Genomic DNA, 16,168 nt, shown 5'->3' on the forward strand with positions numbered 1-16,168 from the left:
ATTCCAGAAGCATTCTCTCCTGACATTTCACCCAGGCATCCTCAGAGGTTATGAGGTCTGTTGGAAACTAGGCAAGTGGGGTTTATATATCTGTGGAATATCCAAGATGGGAGAAAGGATTCTTTTCTGTTTGATGTACTCTGACAATCACCATGTCAGACTACACAGAGAAGCCACTGAAGTCCACAAGTATGTGGACAATTTCAAAAGAAAGGAGGAAACCATGAAAATGAACAAAATATGGATATCAGTATTAAAAACTCTAAAATCAGGACAGTAAATAAGGAACAACACTTAGAAAACAGGGAAATTCCAGAAAGGAAACAATCAGGGCCAGCTAAAAAAAGATTCCCCCAGGCAGGAAGAAGCCAGGCTTTGAAGCTGCAAGGATATTCAATGACAATCAAGCTGGCCAATTGCAACATTCACACTTGACTCAAACAGACAAGAGTTCTTTATTCCATCCTGAACATTCCACAGATATATAAATCCCACTTGCCTGGTTTCCAACAGACCTCACAACCTCTGAGGATGACTGCCATAGATGTGGGCGAAACGTCAGGAGAGAATGCTTCTGTAACATGGCCATACAGCTTGGAAAACTCACAGCACCCCAGTAATTCTGGCTATGAAAGTCTTCGACAACACATCAAATTGCTACTACATTGAATTCTAGTAATAGATGTGCATTTTCCCATGTTCATTCATCTTAGATGCAATATATTTTCTCAGTTTTAATTGGAAGCAGTTTCTGCTGAACATCTTGAAGTTTACTTCCAAGTAAATAAGGATAGGAAGTTCTTCAACAGCCACATTTCTTTCAAAAAGATACTGACTAATAGCATACCCATTTGTATTTTTAAAGGGATGCTATGACACATTACTTGCATAGTAATTATACATAAAATAATCCTGTACAGTAAAAGAAATTACGCAAGTTATACCTTTTCTAAAACTGTTTCAGCTACAATTTCAACTTCTCATTTGCTTTCCCCTTATTCTAGGATAGACACCTATTTCAATGCTGTTCCTTCTCAAAAGGTTTTTCTCTTAGTCCTATTATTTCTCCCTCTGTTGATACAATGCAACCAACTCAGTAGCATTGAATAAACCAGCATTGAATAAAAGTCCAATATATTTCAATCCAAGGGTGAGCAAGCTGAGTATAGCCACCAAAATACATATCTGGAAAAGCAAAGTATTCCACTCAGATAACTAGGAGTAGCTCGTTTCTCTTTGGAGAGACTTGGGCAGATTGTAAAATTGTAATGCAAACTTGTCTGTGCTGCAGCTGTATAGTTTCTACAATATACATGATGAAAACCAACATGAAACCCTTAAATCGAGACATATGGCAAAGTATGCTATTGCTCACCATTAATTATGACTGACTTCTGCCATTTAAATCAACTGCAGTTTTAAAATGTTCAGTCAAAACAGATTGGTCATAGAATTAGTTCTGATTAGAAAAACTGTTCTGTACTTACTGAGGCAGCAAGGAGCCTCTAACAAGAGACAGAAGTTTGTTGCTTGAGTTAAGAATCTCTTTCTCTTCAGCCATAACCTCATGACTAACAAGCAGTGATGTGGTTTCAGAGAGCAACCGCAAACTGAAGAGTCTCCATTCCACTAAAAAAAAAAATCAATGTGCCAAGTATGTAACCACGCTGACATTTAATTAAAGCAAAATGGGCATTTTAATTGATGTGGCGATGTACTTACCATTTTGACTAGAGACCAAAGAAACTAAGGGTGGCAGGATGTGATCTATAACCTGAAAAGGAAAAAAAATGGAAAAGTTCTGGCTCATATTAATCCGAGACTAAAAACTCAACTCCCGTATATTGCAATCTATCTTTTCTGAATTTAAAAAAATAGCAGGCAGCAGTAATACAGTATATGGCTTTAACTGCTAATTGTACTACAGTACAAAAAGTTGAAAATGCAATAAATGCATTCAAGAGGAGGAAACAGGTTTGTAGTAGAACAATAAATCAATACATCACAGAACCAATACATTTATTTTTTTAAAGAATTTTTATTAAGTGTTTTCAAAAGTATATAAAAAGGGGTAGGGGTAGGATAAACTTTTGGAAAAAGGGATGGGGGTAGAGGGCATAGGGATGTGGGCAGGAAAACCCATGGAAAAGTGGGGGGAAATTTTGTGCTTCCATTCTTCTTTGCAATATGATAGTATATTTTATATTTCTTGTTTACATTTTATATGTCCTTGCCCCTTATACTTCAGTCTGTTTCTGGGACCTTTTCTTCAGTTTTTATAGTTTATTTTTCCTCTTTCTACTTTATTTTCAAGTATTCCTTAAAGGGTCGCCAGTCAGTCGGTGTTATAGGTCTATCTGTATGTCTCTTCATTAGAAATGTTAATCTGTCCATATCCATAATCTCCATTGTTTTGTCTAACAATTGCTCTTTTGATGGGACTTCTAGATTCCAAAATCTAGCATAGACCATCCTTGCTGCAGTAGTCAAATGCACAAATAAAAAGTCTTTGTTTATATCCAAGTCAATTTCTTCGTCTGTCATACTAAGCCAGAATACTTCTTGGATACAAACAAAGACTTTTTGTTTGTGCATTTGACTACTGCAGCAAGGATGGTCTATGCTAGATTTTGGAACCTAGAAGAAGTCCCATCAAAAGAGCAATGGTTAGACAAAACAATAGAGATTATGGATATGGACAGATTAACATTTCATTTTGTACCAATTCTCTTTTAAATCTATTGCATAAGTATATTTTGTTTTTTGTTCCACATTTGTTCCCATTCATTTAGCTTAATTGGTCTCCAGATATTTGCTACCCAATTTGCCATGCAGTTTTTGGTTTTTTTTACTAATTCTGTTTCAGTGGACCATTCCAATTAATGTTTGCCGTATATGTGTTCTGTGATCCATCCTGAGTTCCCTTCAGGGTGGAATATAAATGCTGTAAATAAATAAATCTATAAGAAGAAAGAGGAAAAGAGTTTTGGAGAGATATCAATAGGAAGAAAAAAGCAAAAGGGGTGGAGCTCAGCGCTAAGATTTCATGGCAGGGAGGGAGGGAAGAGGCCCTTTCGTAACTATGAGTTGTACATAAGTCAGATGTTCGTAACTCGGGGACTGCCTATATATTCATTCATCAACTGAATTAGCTTTATCTCAATTTTCCACCAAAACAATTTGATAAATTGAATAAGTAGAGATTATCCTCTTAAATACTCCTAAACCTTAGAATGAGGTGGTAGTATTGTCTTCTCAAAACTTGAGAAGCTGGAAAAGGTTATGATCCATTCTTGTACAATAGTTCATTGAAGTCACATATTCAGTTACAAAGAAAATGTGTACTCAATCAGACCTAAGTACAAAATCAACCTAATTACAAAGGCAAAGATATACAGCACTGTGCCATAAAAGTATAAGAAAGCCATTATTGAAATATCTCTCTACTGACATTTACTTCCATCACATTAAATTTATACTTAGTTAACAAGTAATTTATGTTGACAATGACAGGGTTTGTTTTTTTTATGTCAGGAGCGACTTGAGAAACTGCAAATTGCTTCAGGTGTGAGAGAATTGGCCGTCTGCAAGGACATTGCCCAGGGGACGCCCGGATGTTTTGATGTTTTACCATCCTTGTTGGAGGCTTCTCCCATGTCCACGAATGTAACACAGTGCTTCTAGTGCAAAAAAGGGAACTGCCTCAACCATTAAATGCAATTGAATGATACTGATTGTATAGCTATATGCAAATAAAAATCAAGTACTTGCAGATCAACTCAAAATGGTTGTAAACATAAAGAAGCAATACTATATTGCCATTGTTATAGCTTTAAAATATACGATAAGTCATTTTGTTCTCCTATTGTCCACCATTTAATGTAGCTTTAAAACTGATTTTTGTGAATACCAGGAACTCTTTTGACATTAACAAGTCCAGCCTCTGGGATTAATCTTACATACTTCTAGTCAGGGAATAATATATCTAGTAAAAAAGTTTTATATGAAAATGATTGATCTGGAACCCATCTTGTTTCAATTAGCAGGAAAGCAACAAGTTGCTTTGGGCAATGAAAGTTACATATATTCATAGATTTCAAGTCATGCTCAACTACCAATTAGAAGATATCTCATAAATGAGAATGTTGCTAGAATGCTTTATATGTCACGCAAGGAAAATGCTATATTCATCTACAATGTATTCCAGATAACTAAAATTATACATATTTTGTTACAATTCATACTGTTAACACCTAATAAAGTCATGGAGAAGATATTATGGATCCCTGTATGAAAGAAAGTTTAAATATAGGGGCAACAACCAGAAAAATCACAAATATTGCTAAAATGCAATTGCAGTCTTCATTTTCATTTATTATGCATGACACAGAAATATATTTATAACCAAACACAAAATAAAGAATTTGTTCCAAATATGATATATAGTAACCACATGTTTGTACGAACATTCATTTTCAATCTCTTGAATAGCAAGTACAATTTTAACAAGGAAATGAATGTGCTTATTATCTAGTTCTCAGCATACCCTTATAATTCTTTAAAATACTGTTTTTATGTAAATTAACCCTAGTATGTTGCAAGAAGAAAGTTATAACTAAGTACGAATGATAGGCATATTCACTATTGTTATCTCCATAGAAGTACAGGTTGGGAATAGTGATAGACTAAACAGGAAGTATATTTTGAGATTTCTAATTCCAAAATCAACTATTTAGTGTGCATTATATGCAATATAATAAAATTATTTGAATGACATGCTAAAGACACGTATGATGCTATCATTTAGCTAGTATTTATCAGTTGCTTAAGTACTAATAGTTATTTTCATAATCTAGTTATTGTCATAATTGAATACAAGACAGGGGGTGGTTCCAGACAGCTGTAAAGGCTGCTTTAACCTAGGTTTAAAAAACCCAGGTCGGGGCAGACTGTAGTCTGCACACTGTTAAAAAGGCCTGTGCTTTCTGTGGGCGCTATCTACATGTCCTCCCAATACCTACCCCTCCCCAACCCTCCCCAACCCTGCTCCCAAAACCCTTTTAAAAATAAAATAACTTACCCAGCCTCCACAAGCATAGTGTCGGACCTCTCCTGGCATGTAGAAGTGATAGCCAGGAGAATGGGGCTGCTGCTCAGTCATTTAGTCATCTCCGACTCTTCGTGACCTCATGGACCAGTCCACACCAGAGCTCCCTGGCGGTCGTCACCATCCCCAGTTCCTTCAAGGTCAAGTCAGTCACTTCAAGGATGCTGTCCATCCATCTTGCCCTTGGTCGGCCTCTCTTCCTTTTTCCTTCCATTTTCCCCAGCATCGTGATCTTTCCCAAGCTTTCCTGTCTCCTCATGATGTGGCCAAAATACTTCAGCTTTGCCTCTAATATTCTTCCTTCCAGTGAGCAGCCGGGCATTATTTCCTGGAGGATGGACTGGTTGGATCTTCTTGCGGTCCAAGGGACTCTCAGGATTTTCCTCCAGCACCAGAGTTCAAAAGCGTCTATCTTCCTTCGCTCAGCCTTCCTTATGGTCCAGCTCTCACAGCCATAGGTTACTATGGGGAATACCATTGCTTTGACTATGCGGACCTTCGTTGCCAGTGTGATGTCTCTGCTCTTCACTATTTTGTCAAGGTTGGCCATTGTTCTCCCCCCAAGAAGTAAACGTCTTCTGATTTCCTGGCTGCAGTCTGCATCTGCAGTGATCTTTGTGCCTAGAAATATAAAGTCTGTCACTGCCTCCACGTTTTCTCCCTCTATTTGCCAGTTATCAATAGGTGTAGTTGCCATGATCTTGGTTTTCTTGGCGTTTAACTGCAACCCAGCTTTTGCATTTTCTTCTTTCACCTTGGTGATAAGGCTCCTCGGCTCCTCCTTGCTTTCGGCCATCAGAGTGGTATCAAGGAGAATGGGGAGCCAGAAGCAATTTTCCTCTTCCCAACCTTTCTCCTGGCGTGCCATTCCTACGTGCCAGGAGAGCTCAGGCATCACGCTAATGGGTAATTTTTTAAAAAAAAGTTTTGGGGGGTTCTGGGAGGGGATTAGAGCCCTCTCGTGTTTCCCAGGTCTGATTCAGCCTGGAAAATGTGAGACAGCTATGCAGACAGCCCCTTCTGATTGGCCAGTCCAGACAGCGGCCATAGTGGGGTTGCCCCGCGCCTTCCAGGAAGGCATGGAACAAACCCACTAACAAATTAATTTCCTTCTTTGTGGCAAAAGCATTTGCAATTTCGTGGGAAGTCATCTGGACACTCTCCCCCCCCCCCCCCCACACATGTGAAAATCTGAGAGGGCGCACATTTTGCATCCTGTCTGGATGCGCCCTAGGTCACAGTCTGCTATTTTTTTTATCCTGTCATATATTAATAAGGGAGAGCAATTTAAACATTTTAACCTTCCCTATAATTATATAAACAAAAGAAAAAAGGAATCATACAATTCATTAACACAAAATTATTAGCTTTACAGAATGACAGAAAAAATGATTACAAGGAGCTAGGGCAGTGATGGCCAACCTATGACACGCATGTCAGCACTGACACGCCTAGCCATTTTTACTGACACGCTGCCGCATGCAGATTGATTGGATGACTAATGTCTTTTGTGGCCAAATTTGGTGTGATTTGGTCCAGTGGTTTTGTTGTTTACTCTATGGGAATTATGCACATTACATTTGTGTGTGTATGTATATGTGTGTGTGTGTGTATATCATTCTATTATTATTGTAGTATATTATCATATTATTACTATTATATTATTATTATATTATTCATTACTCATGATTACATTGAAACTACAACAGAGAGAAATCAGCGTGGAAACTGCAAGAGGTACCATAGATTGTTGTACATGGAAATAATGGTAGTAAATAGTTTTTGATTTATTAAATACAGTTATAGTTTACAATTATATATTTTTGTTATTTAAACTTTATATATTGTGAAATTATGTGTTTTTTTCTCGAAGTGACACACCACCCAAGTCATGCTAGGTTTTTTGGTGAATTTTGACACACCAAGTTCAAAAGGTTGCCCACCATTGAGCTAGGGAGATGGTGAAATTTGGTAATAAATTTCAGCAACTTGACATACATGAAAACTACAGTAGAGTCTCACTTATCCAACATAAATGGGCCGGCAGAACGTTGGATAAGTGAGTATGTTGGATAATAAGGAGAGATTAAGCAAAAGCCTATTAAACATCAAAATAGGTTATGATTTTACAAATTAAGCACAAAAACATCAAGTTATACAACAAATCTGACAGAAAAAAGTAGTTCATTACACATTAATGCTATGTAGTAATTACTGTATTTACGAATTTAGCACCAAAATATCTCAATGCATTGAAAACATTGACTACAAAAATGTGTTGGATAATCCAGAACGTTGGATAAGTGAGTGTTGGATAAGTGAGACTCTACTGTAGCATCTTCTATAATCTAACATTGTTCATTTTTCTATGTAGTTTTTATTTATAAAAGTGAAACCCACACTGTTTTGCCTATTAGCTGTGCAAGATCTCCCTCTGATGGTTCAGTGAGTCAAAGGAGAATTTATTCACCTTTACAAATTAATATCGTAATTCTGATTTAGCGTTATCGTCATAGCTACGCAACATGATTGATCATTCACAGCTTTAAAAGACAACATTTTATTTTCTTCATTTTGTTGGATAAAGTATGTACAGCCTACAATGTATCATATTGAGTGCTGCCTTGGATCCCGTGACAGTAAAACAGAACTTAAACAAATAAATAAAATAAATATCAGAGTCACCATAGTCTGAAATTATAACCACAATCATTGGCTATTTAATTTTCACATGCCAGGATGAATAATGCTATCAAAGAAAACAAATATTTCTGAGCAGTTCCTGAATGCTACATGTTTCAGGAAATAGCTCTATGCAGTAAATCATAGGTTCAACTGAAAGAAAAAAACATTGCTTCCAGACAGTATGAAATTGGGGGTGAGGTGGGGGGTTGCACAATAAATGTAACCTTTCTGCCAAAGAAAACATGCAGAGTTCTAGAAACACAAATCCACCAATTTTGCAACATTACCACAAAACCTCTAACTGAAAAGTAGCTGTGGGACGTATCTGAAAATAATGGGGGATTTTGCACACAAGTTTTGGTTCTGCACAAAAAACAGTATAACTTCCAAAAATACTTTAAGAATGCAACTACCAAGCAAGAACTGTGCAAAATTCTCACCTTTGAGTTTTCACAACTTTAGAGACCTCTTCCTTTTTTGTTGGAAAAGAAATAATAGTAAAGCTACTGGCAAAGAAATGTAGCATGGTGAGAAGTATTTGTTATTATTTTTGACAGTGGTGCTAAATTATCAAGAAAAAAGTATTTTAAAGCCATGAACGTAATAATTGTGGTTTATGTGGAAATATTCCATTTATTACTGAGGGTACAGGCAATAAAAATGTCACAGTTTCATGTGGTATCAAGACTTACTGTTGAGTGGTGAGGCATCAGCAATACTGGATGCTGAATTATTGCTTCAAATGTTGATAAAGTAATTTTAATCAGTTCTTCTGAACCTGTTTGACCTGTTGATAAAAAATCATAGCACGACTTCTTTCATACAAAAAAAATGCTTATATTTAAACAATATTGCAAATATTCCAAATATATTGCTTCATCTTACCTATTGCTCCATCTAAGTTAGTTTCTCCTAAATCCATTAATACGACAAAATTCTGTTGCCAACGCAGGGTGGAAAAAATGCACAAATAATAAAAAATGTTAGCATATTTTTTCTTCTTTTTGCATCTTTGTTAAACATAAATAGCATCTAATATAAGCAGCTCTGTGAGCCTAAGATTTTATAACACAAGTAGCAGAAGATCCCTACACATGGAATATAGTTTTTTAAACTTTGCTACTGACAATACATTGTATTCAACTGGATTTATATCTAAATAAATGCTATATAAGGATGAAGCATCAATATTTCAGGTTCAACAGCTGATAACATAACTTTGAAACATAAAAAGGAGGAAGGAGTGAGCTTGGAGGAAAAAAGAAATGTGACACCACATTTAACTGACTTTTATTTTCACAAGAGCCTTTGTGGATTTAACCTCATATTATGGCCCATGAAAACTCATGCAAAAAAAAAGGTTGTCTTAAATGTGCTGCCATATTTCTTTTCCCCTTGCTTCTTTCTTCCTTTTTATGCTGCAAGAAATTAACATGATTCCTTCTTTGGAAACTACAGTAGAGTCTCACTTATCCAACATAAATGGGCCAGCAGAACGTTGGATAAGCAAATATGTTGGATAATAAGGAGGGATTAAGGAAAAGTCTATTACACATCAAATTAGGTTTGATTTTACAAATTAAGCACCAAAACATCATGTTTTATAACAAATTTGACAGAAAAAGTAGTTCAATATGCAGTAATGTTATGTTGTAATTACTGTATTTACGAATTTAGCACCAAAATATCACGATGTTTTGAAAACATTGACTACAAAAATGCGTTGGATAATCCAGAACGTTGGATAAGCGAGACTCTACTGTACCATAATTTTGGAAGTCAGATGAAGTTCAGCAATATAAAAACTACAGGATGCTAAAAATAAAAATGAGATAATTATCAATTTTTTTGAAGATATGAACATTATTAGTAGATCAAACTTTGGGTTTTCCAGGCTATATGGCCATGTTCCAGAAGCATTCTGTCCTGACATTTCGCCCACATCTATGGCAAGCACCCTGCTTTCTGGGTGTTGTCCTTTGTTTACTGACCTATTTAGAGTTTTTTTTAATACTGGTAGCCAGATTTTGTTCATTTTCATGGTTTTCTCCTTTCTATTGAAATTGTCCACATGCTTGTGGATTTCAGTGGCTTTTCTGTGTAGTCTGACATGGTGGTTGTTAGAGTGGTCCAGCATTTCTGTGTTCTGAAATAATATGCTGTGTCCAGGTTGGTTCATCAAGCGCTCTACTATGGCTGACTTCTCTGGTTGAATTAATGCCTTTCATGTTCCTTGATTCATGTTTGTCCATTGCTGTGATTGTTGGTCCGTATGTAGACTTGTCCACAGCTGCATGGTATACAGTAGACTCCTGTAGAGGTGAAAGGATCCCTATTATCCTTTGCTGAATATAGCATTTGTTGGATTTTCTTAGTGGGGCTGTAGATAGTTTGTAAGTTGTGTTTCTTCATCAGCTTCCCTATGCGGTCAGTGGTTCTCTTGATGTATGGGAAGAACAATTTTCCTCAGGGTGGATCTTTGTCTTTACTCTTGTGGCTTGTTACGTATTCCACAGATACATAAACCTCACTTGCCTAGTTTCCAACAGACCTCACAACCTCTGAGGATGCCTGCCATAGATGTGGGCAAAAGATCAGGAGAGAATGCTTCTGGATCATGGCCATACTGCCTGGAAAACTCACCGTAACCCAGTGATTCCAGCCATGAAATCCTTCGACAACAGATCAAACTTTAAAAAAATGATTTTCAGTTTCAGGATACAGCTATGGAAAAATAATTATTCTTTGGAAATATAGTATTTTGTCATTTATATCATTGTTCTGAACTCATCACATAACATCTGTTCTATGGATCTACCTACATGCAGAAGGAATTACAAAAATGTATACTTTCCCACATTATAAGGATAACACCAATAAATCAACTTTCTGAGGTGCAGTAAATGATGGGATGGAAGAAGTTGGGAGAAGGTGAAGATCATCAGCAAGTTGTTGAAAGTCAGAACTGTAGGTGCCTGAAAACATTGTCTTGCCACAAACAACAAGGTAATAGTCAACTGCTAATCTATTTAACTCCTGTAAAGTGGGGGGGGGGGGTCTTGTCCTTCAGCTCAGGCACTCAAATGGCTCTGGGAACCCAGTTACAACATGGAAATTTCAGTCTGCCAAATAAAAGCATGTTGCCATTTTCACCATACATTAAATGACTAATTAAAATGGGAATGTTGAAACCTCGGCACATAAGGAATATGCAATAGATTTTCTGTGCATGCCTAAATGTTTATGCTTTAAACTTTTGAAAGCCATCCAAATCACCAATGGGATAAAACTGAGACCTTTCTACTCCGCAGAATAACAACTTCAGATAGCATGCAGGTTGTGCTTCAAGACAAATTGTCAAAACTACTGTAACATTTACCAAAATTACCAACATTTTCTGAAATTGGTCAGATTGATCTTATTATTTTCATCAGAAACACTCATGCTTTTCCCTTACAGACAATCATAGTTTGTGTTGACTGTATGATGAACCCAATTTTTGGAATTCATAATGACAAAAAGGGCACAAGCCATAACTATACACACCAATGGTTATAAAAATGAAGTCTGTTATGGATAAAAGTCTTTCTCAAGTCCTTAACTTACACCTTGCTTTAACAATGGGAGATTGCCAGCAAGATTTTGCAGAGGCTGGCTGTTTTGTCTTAGAGAAGAAAAGCATCTGAGCTGGAGTGAAAGAAATAATTTGGCATTCAAAGTGCCAGTTACAGGTAGAAAACTAATAAAACTAATAAAAGTATATGGTTAGAAAAGTCCAATGCCAACTTCTACAAATTCCAGCTGTAATGGAAAAATAAGGAAACTTCTGAGAACTGAATACCGCTGGAAATTAGTATGAATGGCTGCTATGATCTCAGGTAGAGCAAAGTACATACCATCTTGAAATGTTAGCATAGATTAAGAATGATAGCTTGTAAATGGAAGAAAAGATTGCTATGACAACGAATTAGAAAGCAAACTATTGAGAAACTAATAAGCAGACACTAGGAGCGGTGGCAATTTCACAAGTGGGGTTGCTATGGAACCAGCTGTTCCAACATTTTCCTTTTAAGAAATACCATTGGCTGCTAATCCAGTAGGACCTTTCTGCGAAGTATTCATAGCAGAGCACCTTATGACATTTTTCTCAATAATTTTAAATCAAAATAAATCACAAAGCTGTTTGTTTTTCTTGATACAACAGTTTGACAAATAGAAGGTTACATAGTAGACTCTCTATTAATGCAGGCAGTACTCTGTCAGGTATGCACAAGGTTCCCTATCCTGGAGTAGTGACTAGTTCCATTAGGATCACACAAGCATGTGTTTACTCATCACAAACAATCAAAGGTATGTAATGCTAATTACAAACTAGAAAAACAGTCCAACTTCAAAAAGATTAGAAAATAATAATTATTATAATAATAATTGTCTTCCTCCCTCCCTCCAATTAATTGGTAAGTTTTTTCTCCTTCCCTTATCAGGCAGCATAGTTTGGATAGTTTATATCCAGTATATTTTGCCTGTTGTGCCTCTGGCCCATGTGAACCTAGCTTATGCATGCTTTCTGACTCATCAGGACCCCGGAGGGAGCATAGAAGCAAGTGAAAATACTTTTGAAATATTAAATATTCTAGAGTCAGGGTGTGGTTATTACCGTATATACTCGAGTATAAGCCGACCCGAATATAAGCTGAGGCACCTAATTTTACCACAAAAAAACTGGGAAAACATTGACTCCAGTATAAGCCAAGGGTGGTAAATTTCAGAAATAAAAACAGATACCAATAAAATTACATTACCGTATATACTCGAGTATAAGCCGACCTGAATATAAGCCGAGGCACCTAATTTTACCACAAAAAAACTGGGAAAACATTGACTCCAGTATAAGCCGAGGGTGGTAAATTTCAGAAATAAAAACAGATACCAATAAAATTACATTACCGTATATACTCGAGTATAAGCCGACCCAAATATAAGCCAAGGCACCTACTTTTATCACAAAAAAACTAGAAAAACATTGACTCCAGTATAAGCCGAGGGTGGTAAATTTCAGAAGTAAAAATAGATACCAATAAAATTACATTACTGTATATATTCGAGTATAAGCCGACCCGAATATAAGCCAATGCACCTAATTTTACCACACAAAAAACCTGGGAAAACATTGAGTCCAGTAGAAGCCGAGGGTGGTAAATTTCAGAAGTAAAAATAGATACCAATAAAATGACATTAATTGAGGCATCAGTAGGTTAAATGTTTTTGAATATTTACATAAAGCTCAAATTTAAGATAAGACTGTCCAACTCTGCTCCAATCATTATTCTCATCTTCTTCAGTGTCAATGTGCTTATGTATCCTTTTAATAATAATGGAGTAAAATAATACGTCATAATAATAAATATAGGAAAATAATACAAGTAATAATAGAGTAAAATAATAAATGCAATAATAATAATAAGATCAAAGTGAAACAATAAATGTTATAATAATAATAATAATAATAATAATAATAATAATAATAATAATAATAGAGTAAAATAAATGTAATAGTAGCAACAATAATAAAGAAAAATAATAAATGTAATAATAATAATAATAAATACAGGAAAATAATACATGTAATAATAAATAGAGTAAAATAATAAATGCAATAATAGTAATAAGATCAGAGTGAAATAATAAATGTATTAAGAAGAAGAATAAAAATAGAGTAAAATAAATGTAATAGTAGCAACAATAATAGAGAAAAATAATAAATGTAATAATACCAATAATAATAGAGAAAAATAATAAATGTACCATATATTCTCAAGTATAAGCAGATCCAGATATAAGCCAACCAGGACCCTCACCCGAGTATAAGCCAAGGGGGGCTTTTTCAGTCTTAAAAAGAGGGCTGAAAAACTAGGCTTATACTCGAGTATATACAGTATTTATTTATTTGTTTGTTTACCATATTTATATCCCACTTTCTCTACCCCGAGGGGGACTCAAAGCAGCTTACAATGACACTAGTGAAGTGCCTTGGTCATAAAAACATAAACATGAAATAAAATACATTCCAATGTTAAGACACATCATCCAAAGTCAAAGTCTAGAGCCGTTCCATAATCAACTGCCCGATTTCCAGGTAAAATTATTGCACTGCACTATTTATCAAAGGCCTGCTTCCAAAGCCAGGTTTTTACTCTTTTTCTAAAGGCTAGGAGGGAGGGGGCTGATCTGATTATCACTAGGGAGGGAGTTCCACAGCCGAGAGGCCACCACTGAGAAGACCCTGTCTCTCATCCCCACCAATCGCGCTTGCAAAGAAGGTGGGATCAAGAACCGGGCCTCCCCAGATGATCTTAAACTCCGAGGTGGTTCATAGGGGGAGATACATTCAGACAGGTAGACTGCGCCGGAACTGTTCAGGGCTTTATAGGCTAAAGCCAGCACTTTGAATTGTGCTCGGTAGCTGACTGGCAGCCAGTGGAGCTGATTACAGCTATATTTAAGATCTACTTTACTGGAAGGTGGCACCATAGGAAACACACACATCAAAATTAATTAAAACTCATTGACACAATTAAAACATAATCCCAAAGTACACACTTCTGGGATCCCCTTAGTATCCCCGAATCTCAGCTATTTAGTTTCACAGTCTTGGAGTTACACACAAAGAAGTCCTTCTGCTACGATGACAGAGTACTGCAGTCTGCTGTGTATGTAACATTCACCTCAGTAACCACCCCTGTGCCACGTATATCCACTTAATTTTGTTTCAAAAGAAAGATGATCCTTTTAGAAGATATAACTGTCATCTGACAGCAGCTCTGACAAGTAGTAGCAGAAACTAACAATACGAAATAGAAGTAGTGCTTCATTTTAACTGCAGCCCTTTGTGGCACACTGGAAATCTCAATACAGATCTTATTGTTAATATCAAAGCTGTTGAGCTGACATTGAGTGTGATAAATGTCTGAGTTTTCTAGTTTATACAACCTTCATCAACTAAACATAACATAAATGTTCTGGCAAAGAGGGGGAAAAAAGATTGTAATTTTTGCAGACAGCATCCTAAGCATACAAAACAATGTTTCAGAGTAAATATTACAAAAAAATAGAAAGAATATTTCATCTCTACTTATATTTCCATTTTAAAGTTTGATCCCAGGGATGTTGTTGGTTACTATATTGATAAAAATTACCAGAAATATTATATTATTAAAAATATTAGTAAGAAAAGATTTCTCCTCCCATTTACAATACTCTCAACAAGGCTGGCCTTTACTAAACCCTTGGTGTAAGTGGATGAGAGATTTCTAGTAAGTCAATTAAACACACAATATGTGCAACTGTCAATGAAGTTACATCTGAGCCAGGATATGTTGCTGCCTGAGGGAAAGGGCAAGGTAGGACCATTGTTACACCATGCAATGTACAGTAGATTATCAGACTGGAATTTGAATGGTACTTTAATGCTGGCAACATAATGACATCTTCCACTACATTTGAGGTGAGGAGGCTACCGTACTGAGTTAGCTATGTGTCATAGAGTTCTACCCTTCAACATTTCACTGTTGCTCCCATTCCTCCAGTATCTGTTCCATCAGGTGGTAATTCTTTTCAACCAGTGGCAGTGCCAATAACTAGCAACAAAACACCAGATCATAATGACGTTGTGACACCAAGAAACAATAGTAATTCTAAAGATTAAAGGTAAAGTTGCTGAAGAGAGAACTGCCACATGGCATCAAAGTTACAATGATTGGCACAATGGACATCTGATGGGTAACAACAAACTTTAACGCAAAGTATAGCATCCGTAACAGAGCAAACTCCACATGTTTTGATATGATCAAAATTGACTGATCAATAAAGAGTTGTTGTTGTTGTTGTAACAGAGCAAACTATAAATTTCTGGTTTCATATGAATTATCGCTTGTGGATGTACTTAATTAATTTTGCATTAGATTGCATTTTAGCTTTAATTATTTTATTATCATTATTTTAATTAAAATTTCTCAATCAACTAAAAGTAAAAGTTTAAAAAATAGTATTTTAGAATATTTCTGTAGGGAAAGTCACACAAATAGTTCTTTCTCAAAACGAGTGGAGTAATCTTAAAGTTAAATTATGTACAGTTAATATATTACCCATACACATTTGACTTCCATACAAGTTGTTCTCATTTCGGTTATATGTATCAATTATCTTGACAACGACTTTAGATTACTTACTAGTAAAGTTCCATAGTTGAAAAGAAACTCTTCATTTACAATTTGTGGACGAAATACCTGTGAGCATAAAAGTTTGAAAAAAATATTATGTACTTGTATATAATATAATTATATTGTATATAATATAATTTGGGGTCAATGGTTTCTT

The 16,168-nt window shown here is 35.8% G+C and overlaps 1 protein-coding gene across 6 annotated transcripts in view; it reads right to left on the reverse strand.

Moving 5' to 3' along the window:
• ulk4 (unc-51 like kinase 4) overlaps positions 1-16,168 on the reverse strand; it is a 266,746-nt gene that overhangs the window by 162,143 nt on the left and 88,435 nt on the right. For all 6 annotated transcript variants that reach the window (XM_062984172.1, XM_062984171.1, XM_062984173.1 and 3 more), the window contains 5 exons: positions 16,021-16,077; positions 8,678-8,729; positions 8,485-8,579; positions 1,723-1,774; positions 1,488-1,629 (listed from right to left, as the gene is read on the reverse strand). In XM_062984172.1, coding sequence (XP_062840242.1) covers positions 1,488-1,629; positions 1,723-1,774; positions 8,485-8,579; positions 8,678-8,729; positions 16,021-16,077 — 398 coding nt within the window. The remainder of the gene's footprint in view (positions 1-1,487; positions 1,630-1,722; positions 1,775-8,484; positions 8,580-8,677; positions 8,730-16,020; positions 16,078-16,168) is intronic.

The sequence above is a fragment of the Anolis carolinensis genome, chromosome 6, assembly GCF_035594765.1.
Source record: "Anolis carolinensis isolate JA03-04 chromosome 6, rAnoCar3.1.pri, whole genome shotgun sequence".
Lineage (NCBI taxonomy): Eukaryota > Metazoa > Chordata > Lepidosauria > Squamata > Dactyloidae > Anolis > Anolis carolinensis.